At 41.5% G+C, this 16,622-nt stretch overlaps 1 protein-coding gene across 4 annotated transcripts in view; it reads right to left on the bottom strand.

The window, feature by feature from the left end:
- Positions 1–16,622, bottom strand: part of tgfbrap1 (transforming growth factor, beta receptor associated protein 1) — a 69,446-nt gene that overhangs the window by 24,145 nt on the left and 28,679 nt on the right. For all 4 annotated transcript variants that reach the window (XM_038817920.1, XM_038817918.1, XM_038817921.1 and 1 more), the window contains 4 exons: positions 11,009–11,163; positions 9,888–9,970; positions 8,669–9,010; positions 1,494–1,551 (listed from right to left, as the gene is read on the bottom strand). In XM_038817920.1, coding sequence (XP_038673848.1) covers positions 1,494–1,551; positions 8,669–9,010; positions 9,888–9,970; positions 11,009–11,163 — 638 coding nt within the window. The remainder of the gene's footprint in view (positions 1–1,493; positions 1,552–8,668; positions 9,011–9,887; positions 9,971–11,008; positions 11,164–16,622) is intronic.

Genomic DNA, 16,622 nt, shown 5'->3' with positions numbered 1-16,622 from the left:
ACTAATGATATGCAAGTGGCATTTACTGCATGTGCAGAGTGGAACACATTGACACCGCTGTTGAGGCAATGGAAAATTGTGATTTGGCATGAACCCAGCTCCCCCCCACAATTTCGGCATCAAAACCGGTTCTCTGCTGAATCGTCTTTACGAGTTCGGTGCCGGCCGATGGAGAGTCCCACCCCATATTTTAGGATATAACTGTACATTTTAACAAACTCTAATAACTAGCTATCTTGGACAGCAGAAAATCTCTCTGTTGATCACAGTCAGAATCAGGAATGTGAAATAGATGCTCTTCCTGGATGAAATATTCACTGATTTTCCTGGATAATGGTTTCAATTTCACTGCATTTACATGTGATGCTCTCGTTTCATAACCAGTAAAATTTCCAAGTCAGAGCATTAACATCATTCGCTGCAGAAATCCCAATAAACGTTCTCACAGCAAGTGATTTACACTACAATTTCTAAGCTAAGTACACATATTAGGGCACGTGGAGACAGTGGTTAGCACTGCTGCCTCACAGCGCCAGAGGCTCGGGTTCAATTCCAGCCTTGAGAGAGTGTCTGTGTGGAATTATGCACTTTCTCCCCATGTCTGCATGGGGTTCCTCTGGTTGCTCCAAAGACGGGCAGGTTAGATGGATTGGCCATGCTAAATTGCCCCTTAGTGTCCAAAGATGTGCAATTTAGGTGGGGTTACGGGGTTAGGGCAGGGGAGTGGACCTATGTAGGGTGCTCTTTCAGAGGGTTGGTGTAGATTTGTGGGCCAAATGGCCACCTTCTGCATTGTAGGAATTCTATGATTCCAGTACATTTCGTAGCATCACTTACTACAACAGCGTGCTTTCACTCAACCTCATCACTTGTTCTCAACTGGGAGAAGAATCTATTGAATGTCACTGTACGTGGACTCATCAGCATATTATAGTTGTAAGCATCGTCATGTTGCACTAAGACTACTGCATCCCAAATGTAGGTGCCCTGCAACCGCTGCAAATGAAGTATGAAATTGCTTCGAAAATCTGTGAAATCTAGGACTCGGGGAAATTATTTACGCAAGAATAGGTCTGACATTATGTACTTATGCGAGTGGTATGCCACTGACCATCATAGGTTCTATCACTACTTTCACCCATATGAGTAGCCAGAAGACAAATATCTGGATTGCTCAAATTCAGTAAGCTCCATGACAAATGCACAAAAGACAACGAAATACAGAAAATAATTTCAAGACCACAAAAGAGCCTGCTTATGGTGTCAGCGCTCCTGGGCTATACAGCCAGGCAATTTGGGAACCGTTCTCATACTCCACAATTACCAACATTAAGTAACATTTAACAATGAACATTTGCAATTTCCCTTCTCCTCATCCCTACCCACTAATTGCGAGACTTCAATATTTTTTCCCCAGTGAATTTCACCAATGCAGATATTATAGCACAACGAGTAACAAAAGTATTGAAATAGATGTCTAAGCACCAATTTACCTGTAGTGCTGCTTCATTTTGACCATTATAATGGTAAAGAAGACCAAGTGCAAAATACCTATGTTCAGAAAAACACAAGTTTAAACAACATTAGTTAATTCAGCTTCAAAAAGCTCAAATACTGGATTTAAAATGTTGCTATCTTATGCTGTGCTAGATATCAGCAAACACTCAAACTTCAAAAAGATATCTTAGAGCTGCTTGCATGGTGTCTCTCACCTTGAGGTACAGTCACACAATCACTTGCTACAATGCCGAAGTCAAGTGGCCATTGAAGTGGCCCAAATCAAACTGTGGAAGGTGGGGATGTATGGGAGGAGTGGGGCAAAAGGGCAATTCAAAAGTAGCAAGAGAAAAGGCAACATTGTAATAAAAAGAGTAACAATTTGGGTAAAAATAAACAAGTTGGGTAAGGAACAAACAGGTAATAAGCATTCGTAATTATGATTGGCATCAGGGAAAAGTGGGAAAATCATAAAGCTAACCATATGTGTGAAGCATTCGTTACAAATAGTTAGCACAGATAGAAATAAATGTGTTTAATCCAATAGTTATTACAAAGTCATGGTGGCAGGGGTGACCAATGTTGGGAACTAAATACTCCAGGAAGCTTGGCTTTGAAAACCAATTGGCAATACAGAAAGGGTGCAGTGGGTGATCTGATGAAGGATGAGGTAAAAAGAGAGCAGCGTGAAAGGACCTTAAATCAGTTAGGATTCAGCTAACAAAGGGCAGAAAACATTTGGAAGTAATTTATGATCCCCAACAATAATACTAACAGGCAGAATATAAATCAGTAAATTAAAATGCATGCAACAAAGGAAAGAGACTAATCATGGAGGACTTGAATCATCATATAGACTGGGCAAACCAGATTTGTATTAAAAGAGAGTTCACGGAATGCATTCAATATCGTTTTCTGGGTCAATCTGTCAAGGAGCCATCTGGGGAACAGGCTACTTTAAATCTAGTTTTGTGCAATAAGACAGGGTTAATTAATAACCTTATAGCAAAGGAGACTCTGGGGAAATGTGACCATGACCTGACATAGCTAAACCCAAAACTAGGATTTAAGCTGAATAAAGCAAAGCTTGTGGGTTCAAAGGGCATGTTGGCCATGGTAGGTTAGAATAAGGATATGGTAATAGATAAGCAATGGAAAATATGTCAAGAAATCATTCATAATTCGCAATGAATACATATTTTCTTGAGGAATAAAAGCCCACAAGAAGAGTGATCCAACTCTGGCTAACAACTGAAGTGAAAGATTATATTAGATTAAAGTAAGAAGCTTATAATACACTGTAACCTCTCCAGTCCAGAATGCTTGGGACCATGACATTTCTTCATTTCAGAATTTTCTGGATTATTGAATGACATTAGAATGCTTAAACACAAAATTGTGAACTGGAAACATTCTATGAAAAGCTGCAACTGCAGATATAAAAATTTACCTGAGTCATAAAACAGTGATAAAACATTATAAAGCAGTAATAAAAATGGTTTTACTTATCCAAATATTGTATCTTCAATTAAATTAAATTTCATTTAAAGAATTTTAATAATTTTTCACACTATTTTGTGTGGTCGTAAACTGTTGAGTTGCTTGGATCTGCTGAAAAGATTTCCGGACAACTGATGTTTCTGAACAAAATTTTCAGACTGGAGAGGTTAGTTATTGTATTGTCAAAAAAGTAGCAAGCTTGAGGACTGGGAGGATTTGGGAGTTCAGCAAAAGAAGACCAAGAAATTAAAAGAGAGAAAACAGATTTGAAGCAGACCAGCAAGAGGTATGAAAGCTTTTACAATCTGTTTATCAGATATACAAATATAGGAAGGGGTTGGAGAAATTAAACACATGTCCCCTAGAGGTAGCGAAAGAGAAATTATAATGGGGAAAAAGAAAATGGCAGACATGAATGAATACTTTGCATCGGTGTCTTTCTATTGAAAAGACAAAAGAACATTTCAGAAATAGTGCGAAACTAAGCATTTAGTGACAATGATGGCCTATGCAAAATCATAGAATAGAATCATGGAAAAGTTACAGCACAGGAGGAGGCAATTAAGCCCATTTCATCCATGTCAGCCTGAGGACATCCAGGTGCCCTTTCTGATCTCACCTTCCTGCACCCGGCCTATAATCTTCTAGCTTAGAGCATTTAAGGTGCAGACACAGGTATGTTTTAAAAGAGTTTAGGGTCTTGGGGTTTCAAAAGAGCTAGCTACAGAAACTGTGCATGCAATGGTTTTCATCATTCAGAATTCTTCAGATTTTAGAATGGTTCTTGTGGATTAAAAACCAACATAACCTTGCTATTCAAGGAACAAGGCAATAAATAAAACAGGAAACTGTAGATCAGTTAGCCTGACATGAGGAGTAGGCCACATGCTAAAATCTATTATTAAGGATGTGACAGTAGGACACTTTGGGCAGAGTCAATATGGATTTCAAGGGAAATAATGTTGAACATATCTTTGGATTTGTCATGAGCAGGGAACACAAGGGGAAAAAACAATGGAAATGATGTATTTTATACTTCTCAAGAGGACTTCAAAAAGATGCCACACAAGGTTATTACATACAATTATGGCACATGGGATTGAGGATGGAATAATGGACAGAAGATGGAGTAGGAATTAATGGATTATTTTCAGCTTGGCAGTTGTAACCAGTGAGGAACCACAAGGGTCGGTGCACAAGTCTCAGCCATTTACAATCTAGATCAATTACTGAAATAGGGAACTGAGTGTAACATAACTGCGTTTGCTAACAATACAAAGCTAGGTGGGAAGTGCACCGTGGAGGACAACACTGAAACTGCAAAATAGATTGGCTGGGTGAACGGAATAAGGTAAAGTCCCAGATTACCATAGACTGCTTTCCCCTTTGAGCGGGAGAGCTGACTGGTGATGATTTAATCGGAGGATCACCACACTTCAGGCAAGGAGCAAGTTTGAGAAAGCGAGGCCTTCATGAAGAACCTCAGCCGATACTGGAAATGAACCCACGTGGCTGGCCTTACTCTGTATCACGAACTAGCTGTCTAACTAAGAGAGGTAAACCGTTGAGTGGAGTATACTGTGGGGAAATGTAAAGTTATTCACTTTACTACAAAAATAGGAAAACAGAACTTTTTTTTAAAAAAAGCTTAGAGAGTAGGAAATGTTGATTTATGGAGGGGGGCTTGGTTTCCTAGCACATGCATCACAAATTCAACATTCAGTACAAGAAATTCTGAAAGCGTTTATTACTCTGTCTGTACTGCAATCCCTTTGTAAACTGTAATCATTAATTCTGTAATTCCATCTGTAATTCATTGTACTGTTTTGGTCTCCTTACCCAAGGTAAAGCACACTTGCCTCCAAATGGGGATGTAAATGTTCACTTGATTGATTCCTGGGATGAGAGATTTGGGGGGATTGAGTAGAATGGGCCTATATCCTCTGGTGTTCAGAAGAATGAGAAGTCATCATCGAAAAAATTGTATTTTTTATTTGCAGCCATGTTGTGATCAGCCACACGCAGGGTAACAAAGGTTTTGGTTGGGCTCCTTTTTCTGCCTGTTTATGAGGTGACGGTCAAAAAAGTGGGAAAAGTGATTTCTCCTTTGAGGTAAAATGGCAGATACATTCACCATTTGAATACACGAAGGGTCGGTGTGCTGCAGAGGGGGAAAAAAGGGAGGAAGAAACGAGTCACCAATCACCCCACTGTCAGCAGAACAACTGATAGGACTGATCAAAGACAGCATCGGCGGGGGATGCAGGAAGATTGGTCGAAGGCAATCGAGAGAGCAGAGGCCCCTCTTAGTGGTACAATGGAGCAAATGGGAAAGTGCCTGGAGTCGCAAAGGACGACAATTTGATATGTGAAACGGGTGATGACGTCCTCCTTAAAGATCTGGAGCCAGTTGAGGCGGCATTTTGATTTGGGGGAAAGAGGTTGGTGCTGGACCCTATTCGTAGTAATCACTTGTTCCCCCGGGCAGGGTTGGATGCAACATTTAAGTGGTGGCATGATTGCATGTATGTGTGTGTGTGCGCGTGTGAGACAGGTAAACGATTTGTTCTGAGAAGGTAGTGTGCCGGAAAAGTGTCAAATAGGGGGTGCTGTATTTTGTTATTGAACGATTATTAATATGTTATGTGTTCCCTGATTTGAATAAAACTATATATTTTTAAAATCTCAAGCGATTGACAGGGTAGACACTGGGATGACGTTTCCGTTGCTGGGGAGTCTAGAACTTGGGGATAAAATCAAATTACTGCGGGTGCTGGAATCTGAAACAGAAACAAAGTACTGGACAAACTTAGCAAGTCTGACAGCCTCTGTGGAGAGAGAAGTTGAAAGTCTGGATGACTCTTTGGCAAAGCTAGAGAACTTGGAGATGCAGTCTCAGAATAAGGGGTTAATTATTTTAAACTGAGATGGGAAGGAACCTTTTTCCACTCAGGTTTATGGGTCTTTGTAACACTCTCTCAGAACTGTGTATGAATAGTTATTGACAGCAATCAATAGATATTTGGATACTCAGGGAATCAAGGGATCTGAGAATAGTTCAGGAAGGTGGAGGGAAGGTTGAAGGTCAGACAATCTCCCATTGAACAGTGGATCAAGCTTGAAAGGCCAAATCGCCTATCCCTGCTCCGATTCATGTTTTTGTTCTTTACATAGGAGCTTAAACACAAAGTGATGGGTCAGTGTTGCTATCAGGCTGACTTAAAATGCCTTTAGAATATTGAGTACACTAAAGAAATTGGATTAGCAAGTTACTTTCTTTAATGAATATTTATATTTTTTAAAAATCTCAAGCGGATTGACAGGGTAGACACTGGGATGACGTTTCCGTGGCTGGGGATATAGTTTTAATATAGCTTTATTCAAATCAGGGAACAAATCAGGGAACACATAACATATTAATAATCGTTCAATAACAAAATAATTATTCAATAAGTATTGATTTAATATTCCAACTAATTTATTCTTAATTTTACTACAGTTTGTCATCTATGAATTCTAATTTTCAAACTAACCCGCTCTCTTATACCACAAGAACCTTTTGATTTTGGGCTCACTATCTTTAGAGAAAAATTATCTCTTGGTCTTCATTACATGCTATGGGTGGACTTTTACAGCCCCTCCCATCGGTGGGATATACCGGTTCTGAAAAGTCAATGGACATTTTCCATTACGGTGCCGTAAAATTCCACCCTACGTCTTTTATCCTGTTTAAGAAAAATACTCTTATTCTCCTGGAAGTTTTATAATTTTTCTTTCTTCCATATGATCTTTCATCCACTTTGGAGTTTGTCCATTTAGCATACATTTAATTTTCTATTTCATATTCAATAGTACAGAGTATTGGAAATATTCTATTTTATTTCCATTGTGTAATCACCAATATTTCCCAGTTTCTTTCTTTTAACCGTGGCCATCAATCCTTCCATATATTTGCAAAGATACAGAATATAAGAGCAGGGAGGGTATGCTGGAACTATGTGAGACATGAAATGGGCCACAAGCCAAATACTGTGTGCAGTTCAGGATTGCAGCTATGAGGAAAGTTTAGACAGGTTGGAGTGGTTTTCCTTTTTTAAATTTAAAAAAATCTTTATCGTCACAAGTAGGCTTACATTAACACTGCAATGAAGTTACTGCGAAAAGCCCCCAGTTGCCACATTCTGGCGCCTGCTCGTGTACACTGAGCGAGAATTCAGAATGTCCAAATTACCTAAAGAGCACGTCTTTCTGAGTATGTGGGAGGAAACTGGAGCACCCGGAGGAAACCCACGCAGACACGGGGAGAACATGCAGACTCTGCACAGACAGTGACCCAAGCTGGGAATCGAACCTAGGGACCCCGACACTGTGAAGCAACAATGCCAACCACTGTGTTACCATGCCGTCCGTATAGGAAAAACTGTAATCGTTAGAATTTATATTCGCATGGAATATAAAAATTGGCAAGTCATGTTGCAGCTGTACAGGACCTAAGTTAGGCCTCATTTGGAATATTGTGTACAATTCTGGTCGCCACACTACGAGGGGGATGTGGATGCTTTGGAGGGGGTACGGAAGCAGTTTACTAGGATGTTACCTGACATGTAGGGCATGAGCTACAAGGAGAGGTTAGATAAACTCGGTCTGTTCTCACTGGAATGACGGAGGTGGAGAGGCGGCCAGATAGAGGTCTACAAGATTATGAGTGGCATGGACAGAGTGGATCGTCAGATGCGCTTTCCTAGGGTAGGAGAGTCATGTACAAGAGGACATAGGTTTAAAAGTGCGTGGGGAAAAGTTTAGAACTGATGTGCGAGGCAAGTTTTTTTTTACACAAGGGGGTGGTAAATGTATGGTACGCGCTGCCTGGGGAGGTGGTGGGAGCAGGTACGATAGGGGCATTTAAGGGGCATCTAGATAAATATATGAATAGGATGGGAATGGAAGGATATGGACTCTAAGTGCATACGGTTTAAGTTTAGGCTGGTACCATGGTCGGTGCAGGCTTGGAGGGCAGAAGGGCCTGTTCCTGTGCTGAGTTGTTCTTTGTCTGATAAATGTGAAAAAATAATTGAAAAGCTAGAACACTAGGATAAGAAACAGAATAGTACAATGTAAATTCTCAGGGATTGCACTACTGTAGCATAACTAGTCAGATCACTTCAGAAGTGTATTCAGTCCTGGTCACTATACCATTAAAATATATAAAAAATATATATACACCTGCATTGCAAAAGGCATAGAACAGAAGTAAAAAAAAAAGACTAACCCCAAATGTAACGTGCATGAGTCATGGGTAAAGGTTAGAGCAGTCTACAATGAAGGAAGTTCAGAGGTTGACCTTAAGTAATAGTGTACAAGCATTACAAGCAAAGGATAATTCAATGAAAGCTAAGAAAGCAGGATCACTGGAAATAAATAGTAATTAAGTAATATTTCATTTAATGCAGATATCAGGAAGAAATTTTACTTTTTGCACGGTCTGTTAGGCAGAGTAGGAGGGTTGAAAACAGATTAGAGTCAGGAATCATCCTGCTTTCAGATACTTAGGAATGAACATTGTTTAGGCAAACTGCCTTCTACGTCCTCTACTTTTCTTATGTTCTGAGAACACAAAAGGTTATAATACCCACCAAATTTTATGAAAATACAAGACAACTGAATTACATACTTCTTGTGTTTTTCCAGCCAGTGAATACTGTCCACCAAGAGACATGAATTTTCAGAAACCAACAAATCCAGCAAGCTGTCATGATTAGCTTCAGCATATAGTTTCAGCAAAGCTGTGTCTATATCTTCTTTATAACCATTTGCTACTTCAGTGCTCCGAATCTCATTCAAGTAGCTTATAAGGAAGCGTTTGCACTTTGCAATCTTCTCTTGGTCACCCTGCATTAGTTGATTTAAGTCAGCATATTCATGTAATGGAGGATGGGAACGTATAAATGTAGAGGTTGAAGGAAGCAGCAATGGATAGAGAGACATCAACTCTCTTACATCGAGCTGGCCATTCCTGTTGGCAAAGACAAAATTAAAAATTTTTAAAAGCCATCAATATTTAATAAAATATGCTAATCTGGATAGTAAAATGATTCAGACTGTCTCAATAACAAGCATTAAATCGCTAGATATGAACTAAATGTGATAAGCATTAATCATTGGAACTGGAGGAGTGGGAATGGACTTATTGGATAGCCCTTTCAAACAGCACGTGCACGATGGGCTAAATGACCTCCCATTTGCGCTGCAAAACTTTATGATTCAATGACACTTAAAGGGCATAGTTAATTTAAGTTCGTTTGACAGAAATGCTTAATGGGTTAGATCAAGTTGAACCTTTAGACAAACAGCAGAACAAATAGAATTCTGAAAAATTTTGATAGCAACTGCAAAGGTTCATTAAACACCATTAAAGACAATGGATTGTGCGGCACTGAACTAATAGATTGGCTGCCCAGATTAGACTGGAGTGGCTGTCGTAATTATACTGAATCACGTAAAGCAAATAACATAACAGAACAAATTGCAGTTTGTACGTAATAAGGTTGGTTACTGCTTTCCTAGATTTGGTATTTGGCCACTTCTTCCCTCAACTATTATTTAAATATAATTAGATGTGGAAATTAGGAAAAATAAAATGAAACCAATAATTTAAACATGACACATTTAATAAGCATAAGCTACTGTGCAACAGTTAACCAATTTCTCTGATATTTGTTGCTTAATTAAAATTTTGAAGTACCAGTCTTGTGAAACATACAATATAAATATAATGCAAGATCCCCAACAGTGGGATTAATAAAAACTGTTAAAGGAAACTATATGTGTGCACAAAGACTTTGGAATTAATACAAACAAAATCAGACATTGGGTACCAGGGATGCCCATACCTGAAAAGTTCTTTAGCTTCTAAAAATTTAAGCTGGCCAAACTGTATAAATCCTGCTTGCTGCAGAATTCTTCTGTACATACCCTAAATATTAAAACAAAAGTGGTCAGTTAAGTATCTATGAACACCATTAAGTAGACATATAGTTAGCTGAAGCCTTACAAGAATCAACGTGGATTATTAACTGGGGCTTTTTAAAATCTTAAAAACAAACAAGAGTTAAAATTTTTAGATGCAATCATTATGAGTTATATGCACTATTTAGAAATATAGCCCCATGGATGTTGGCTATGCTCCAATATCTGATCAATAATTATTTATATAAATTTCCAAAAGTTAGCATATTGAGATTAATATTACTTATAAGCACGCTTTTCTGCAAAAGAATAGGGATTCAATCCATAATAAAATCATGCAATAAAATCTCTCGAATCAAATATTACTGCATCCAATTCATATATTTTGCGACATGCACAACAAAAGCAACTCATTTCCTCGCATTAGCAAGATAAATTAGTGATGCAGTTTTATTCCGGAGCAGAATTCATCACTCATCATGCACAACACTTAATATTTCACTCCCAATATATTATTTATTAAGAACTACCAATGGCACAGGAGTATTTATAGTATTCAAAGTTCGCAAAAAACATGTTTTTTTTTAATACATGGACTGATTAGAGTAAAACAGATAAATCATATTTGAAGAGAATGCAGAATGCATAAAATTCAGCTTCATAGTGCAGCAACCTTGTAGGAGGCATAGGGCAATACTGAACTGTAACAATGATAATTAATAAGGACAACGGATAGATCTGTGTCACCATGTTAGTAATAGATAGTTCATAGGGACAAAGTAGGTCCTGCTTATTTGCCATAGGCAAAATGGGTATTACTTGATGTTGTTTTTATTCGTTCGTGGGATGTGGGCGTTGCTGGCTTTATAGAGTCAACAACACTGACTGAATGAAGAGGACTAAGTGGGGCAAACAGGAACAATATAAACCTCCAGCAATAAACAATGAATGACCTAGAACATTCACCATTTGAATACACAAAGTAAACAATGGCTTTACATTTAACAGAAGAGTAATCAATTTTCCTACTTAAAATCCTACTAACCTGGAATTTCTCTTTTGGAATGTTCCGCCTAGCTCCTTTTGTTAGGACGAGTGCCTCTTCTACTCTCTGACTGGCCAGAAGATCTTGAATTTGCTTTTCCAAAGGCAAAGGTACCAGGATATGTACTTCTTTACTTGTGGCCAAAATCAGTTTTCCTATTGAGTAACAGACCTAACAAATCAAGATCTGCAAATTTACAATTCAAAATACTGCCAAAAACACATGTGAATGCAAGTAACTAAGCAACTTTGTGACATGGTCCATGTTGTTCAATTAAGACAAAATACAATTCATTCTGATCTAACAGCTTTAGCAAACATACAGCCTGTAGGTGTTTGAACCCAAGGTTCATTACAATAGTAACATTACTATAACAAAACCTAAAGATAACAATTTCCCACATTAATCACAAACTAAAACAAAAAATGTCGGAAAAACTCCTTTCGTGTTGACCCGAAACATGAACATGAACGCTCTCCACAGATGCTGCCCGACTTGCTGAGTGTTTCCAGTATTTTGTTTTTAAGCTGGCTTCAAGCATCTGCAGAGTTTGTTTTCGTGATGAAGATTTCAGAAATTATCCAAAAATCATTAACTTTAGAAATTGCATGTTACAAAATAAATATTGCTCAATGACCTCAGGCACAAAACAGTCATTAGGACAAAAACTAATCAGCATACATTTTCCTTCTAAGCCCAAATAGTTGATAAATTTAATAAAATAAATGCAAGTATGCGCACTGAACATTTCTCCTGTCATATCCTCTACAATGCAATCTTGCATCAAGTGTCTTTATTTTGCTGTATTTATTGATACAATACTCATGACTTTAAAAATTCTAGTAACAGAAAGATTTTCAGAAAGCAGAACGCCTGCCCATGACATCAGTGGAAACCCACCTGCTCTTGACTGGCTTCACACCACTGGGATGAAAATAAACATGGTACTAAAGTACAGAAAACCAAACTGTAGAAATATACTGAAATTATATAATGGAACAACACTGGAAGCTTGGGTTGTGGCAAAATCCCCCAGATTCATAGAATCATAGAATCCCGACAGTGCAGAAAGACTCACTCGGTCCATCAAGTCTGCATTGGCACCTCAAAAGACCATCCCACCTAGACCCAACTTTGAACCGCACAGGGGAAGAAGGCAGGGGTGCTCGCTGTCACCACTGTTTGCACTGGCTATAGATTCTCTGTTAACGACTTTTAGGGGTTAGGCAGAGTGGCAAGGGATTACGAGGGGATGAAAGGAGCATCAAGTGTCACTCTATGCTGACGACCCACTATTGTATGTTTCGAACCCGTTGGAGAGCATGAAGAGGATCATGGGCTTGTTGGGAAAGTCTGGGGCATTCTCAGGATATATGTTAAGTGTAGGGAAAAGCAAAGTGTTCGCAGTGAATGAGTTGGTTGGCAAGCCAACTCAGGAAGGATGCCATTTAAGGTGGCTAGAGACAAGCTTAGATACATGGGGATTCAGGTGGCGAGGGAATGGGCGATGCTTCACAAATTGGGACCCGTCCGGATTGCAAACATGTCCCCCCCCACCAGCAACCCTTCAACCAGCACCCAGGACCTTACCAGACATGACCCCAGAAATGTAACCAGCATCCCGGCCCCCACCAGTATCCGGCCCCCGCGAGACACAACCACCTACCTTCCACAAGGTCAGACTTCTCACATCGAATCCCGGGACCATCCAACTGCAGTCGCCGACCGAAGAAGCGAGGGAAACACGGCGGTCTGCAGGTGAGACTGAAGCAACATGATTTCAAGACTCCTCTCCCCAGCATACTCCTGGCAAATGTCCAAGCGATCCAAAACAAGCTGGATGAACTTAACACTAGGCTTATCTTTCGGAGGGAAGCAAGAGACTGCTGTGTGCTCTGTTTCACAGAGACATGGCTCACCCCCACCTCACCAGACAGTGCCATACAACCTGAAGGCTTCTCAATTAATCAGGCGGACTGCACCGCGTCATCAGGCAAAGCAAAGGGTGGAGGGGTTTGCCTCCTCATCAACTCCTCCTGGTGCTTGGATGTGGCGACCCTGGAAACCTACTGCTCCCCAGTCCTGGAATACCTGACCGTGACGTGCCGCCCATACTATCTTCCACGCGAATTCATTTCAGCCATTTTCACAGCAGTCTGCATATCACCCCAGGCAGAAGTGATGAAGGCGCTGGACGAACTGTACACAGTTATAAACAACTATGAAACAGAACACCCAGAAGCCTTGTTCATCATGGCCGGGGACTTCAACACAGCCAACCTCAAGTGTGTACTGCCAAAATTCCACCAGCACATCTCTTGTCCCACCAGGGGCAACAACACTCTAGACCACTGCTACTCAAAAATCAAGGGCGCCTACCGTTCCATCCCCCGACCACATTTTGGGAAATCAGACCATAAGACGGTGCTCCTTCTCCTGGCATACAAGAGAAACTCAAGCGGAAGAACCCAGCTAAGAAGGCCGTGCAGTGCTGGTCCGAGTAAACAGAAGAGCTCCGACGTGACGGCTTGGAGACTGTGGACTGGCCCATATTTAAGAACTCAGCGACCAACTTAAATGAGTATGCCACCACCGTCACAGACTTCATCAGCAAATGTGTGTACGACTGCGTGCCAAAGAAAGCAGTATGTACGTTCCATAATCGCAAACCATGGCTAAATCGTGAGATTGACTCCCTACTGAAGGACAGGTCTGAGGCATTCAAGTCAGGCGACCCTGTCCTATACAAGAAATCCGGGTATGACCTCCACGAAGCCATCCAAGATGCCAAGAGAGAATATCAGACCAAGCTAGAGTCACAGACTAGTGTTACAAACTCACGGCGGTTGTGGCAAAGTCTAGACAACATAACGGGCACAAAGCGAAGCCGAGCAGTATCTCCAGCAGCAGCGCACCCCTCAATGCATTCTATGCTCAGTTCGAGCAGGAAACCAATGATCCACTGTTGAGTGCCCTAGCAGCCCATAACACATCTTACCCACCATCTCAGCTTCCAAGGTCAGATCGGCTTTCCTGAAAGTATACCCTGGGAAGGTGACGGGTCTGGACGGGATCCCTGGCCGTGCACCAAGCCTGCGCGGACCAGCTGGCAGATGTGTTCGCGGACATCTTTAACCTGTCCCTAGTCCACTCCGAGGTCCCCACCTGCTTCAAGAAGACCATCATCATACTGGTGCCAAAGAAGAATCAGGCAACGTGCCTCAATGACTACCGTCCGGTGGACCTGACTTCAGGCGTAATGAAGTGCTTCGAGAAGTTGATCATGAAGCGCATCACCTCCATACTCCCAGAACGCCTTGATCTACTGCAATTCGCATACCGCTGCAACCGGTCCACAGCAGACGCCATCTCCCTGGCCCTACAGTCAACCCCAGAGTATCACGACAACAAGGCTTTCTACATCAGACTGCTATTTACTGACGATAGCTCCACCGTCAACACCATAATCCCAGCCAAGCTCACATCAAAGCTCCAAAACCCAGAATTTGGCTCCTCACTCTGCAACTGGATCCTCGATTTTCTAACCCACAGACCACAATCAGTAAGAATTAACACCAACACCTCCTCCACAATAGTCCTCAATACCGGGCCCCACAAGGCTGCGTATTTAGCTCCCTACTATACTCCCTGTACACACGACTGCGTGGCAAAATTTGGTTCCAACTCCATCTACAATTTTGCTGACGATACAACCATTGTAGGCTGGATCTCGAAGAACGATGAGTCAGAATACAAGAGGAAGGTTGAGAACCTAGTGCAGTGGTGCAGCGACAACAATCTCTCCCTCAATGCCAGCAAAGCTAAAGAGCTGGTCATTGACTTCAGGAAGCAAAGTACTGTACACACCCATGTCAGCATCAACGGGGCCGAGGTGGAGATGGTTAGCAGTTTCAAATTCCTTGGGGTACACATCTCCAAAAATCTGTCCTGGTCCACCCAAGTCAACGCTACCACCAAGAAAGCACAACAGCACCTATATTTCCTCAGGAAACCAAGGAAATTTGGCATGTCCGTATTAACTCTTACCAACTTTTACAGATGCAGCATAGAAGGCATCCTATTTGGCTGCATCACAGCCTGGTATGGCAACTGCTCAGTCCAAGACTACAAGAAACTTCAGAGAGTCGTGAACACAGCCCAGTCCATCACACAAACCTGCCTCCCATCCACTGACTCCATCTACACCTCCCGCTGCCTGGGGAAAGCAGGCAGCATAATCACCTGGCTTACTCACTCTTCCAACTTTTTCCATCGGGCAGGAGGTACAAAAGTCTGAGAACATGCACAAACAGACTCAAAAACAGTTTCTTCCCCAGTGTTACCAGACTCCTAAACGACCCTCTTCTGGACTGACCTCATTAACACTATGCCCCTGTATGCTTCACCCAATGCCGGTGTTATGTAGTTACATTGTGTACCTTGCATTGCCCTATTATGTATTTTCTTTTATTTCCTTTTCATGTACTTATTGTTCTGTTGAGCTGCACGTAGAAAAATACTTTTCACTGTACCTTGGTACACGTGACAATAAACAAATCCAAATTGAATTGAACAAAACTGGTGGAGGAAGCTAGAGGGGATCTCAAGAGGTGGGGCACGCTGCACTTGGCTTTGGCAGGGAGAGTCCAAGTGGAGAAGATGAACTCTGCTGAGGTTCCTGTTCATATTCCAGACACTCCCGAACTTCATACCGAAGGCCTTCTTTTGGAAACTGGACATAATTATTTCGGACTTTGTATCGGCAGGGAAGGTGCCACGGGTTAAGAAGACCTTGTTTCAGAGGCAGCAGGGCAGGTTGGCATTACCGAACCTGCTACATTACTATTGGGCGGAACTTGGAGAAGGTAAGGTAATGGTGGGAAAGAGAGGTGTAGAATGTGTTAAGATGGAGGAGGAGTCCTGCAGGGGGTCCAGCTTGAGGGTTATGGTGACGGCAGCATTGACAATGTCACTGAGCAGATACTTCGGGAGCCCGGTGCTGCAGTCCACGGTGAAGATCTGGAACAAGCTAAGGAGGCACGTTAGGGCACTGTTCTTCAAAGTCGGGGGCGCGACCCGCGGGAAGGTCGCAGGCGGGTGTCGGGAGGGTCACGGAGCCGTTGTCCGCGGCGTTCCCGATCGCGCAGATCCCCATTAGGCAGCCGACTTTTCATAACGCCGGCTGCAAGCGTGTTAAAAAAAAATTTGCCCGCATTGCGCATTCGTGCCGATCATCGGGCACGCATTCGCAGTGCGGCCGCTGTTTTTTTTTTTTAAATGGTTGCAGCTTTTCTTTTACATGTTCTGTAGTGGTATTTATTCATTTATTTTATTCATTTTATTTTTTTTACAAGTTCGGGGGGTTTTATTCATTTTTTACTCATCTTTTTACATTTTTTTAAAAACATGTTCCGGGGGGGGGGGGGGGGGGGGGGGGGGGGGGGTTTATTTGATAAAAATTTACAGGAAAAAAATTCAGAACTTTGAACAGATGGAGACTCCATACTTTCCTACATTGGAAGGCTTCACCTTCATCCAACAGGTTCCATTGGAGGAGCGTGTACGATGCCCAAAAGGACCCAAAACCATTTCCTCCATTTTTGTCAGCAGCAAA

This window comes from Scyliorhinus canicula, chromosome 14 (genome assembly GCF_902713615.1).
Source record: "Scyliorhinus canicula chromosome 14, sScyCan1.1, whole genome shotgun sequence".
Lineage (NCBI taxonomy): Eukaryota > Metazoa > Chordata > Chondrichthyes > Carcharhiniformes > Scyliorhinidae > Scyliorhinus > Scyliorhinus canicula.
Note: the sequence above shows the minus strand (reverse complement) of the source record. Positions and strands in the feature narration are given on the sequence as shown.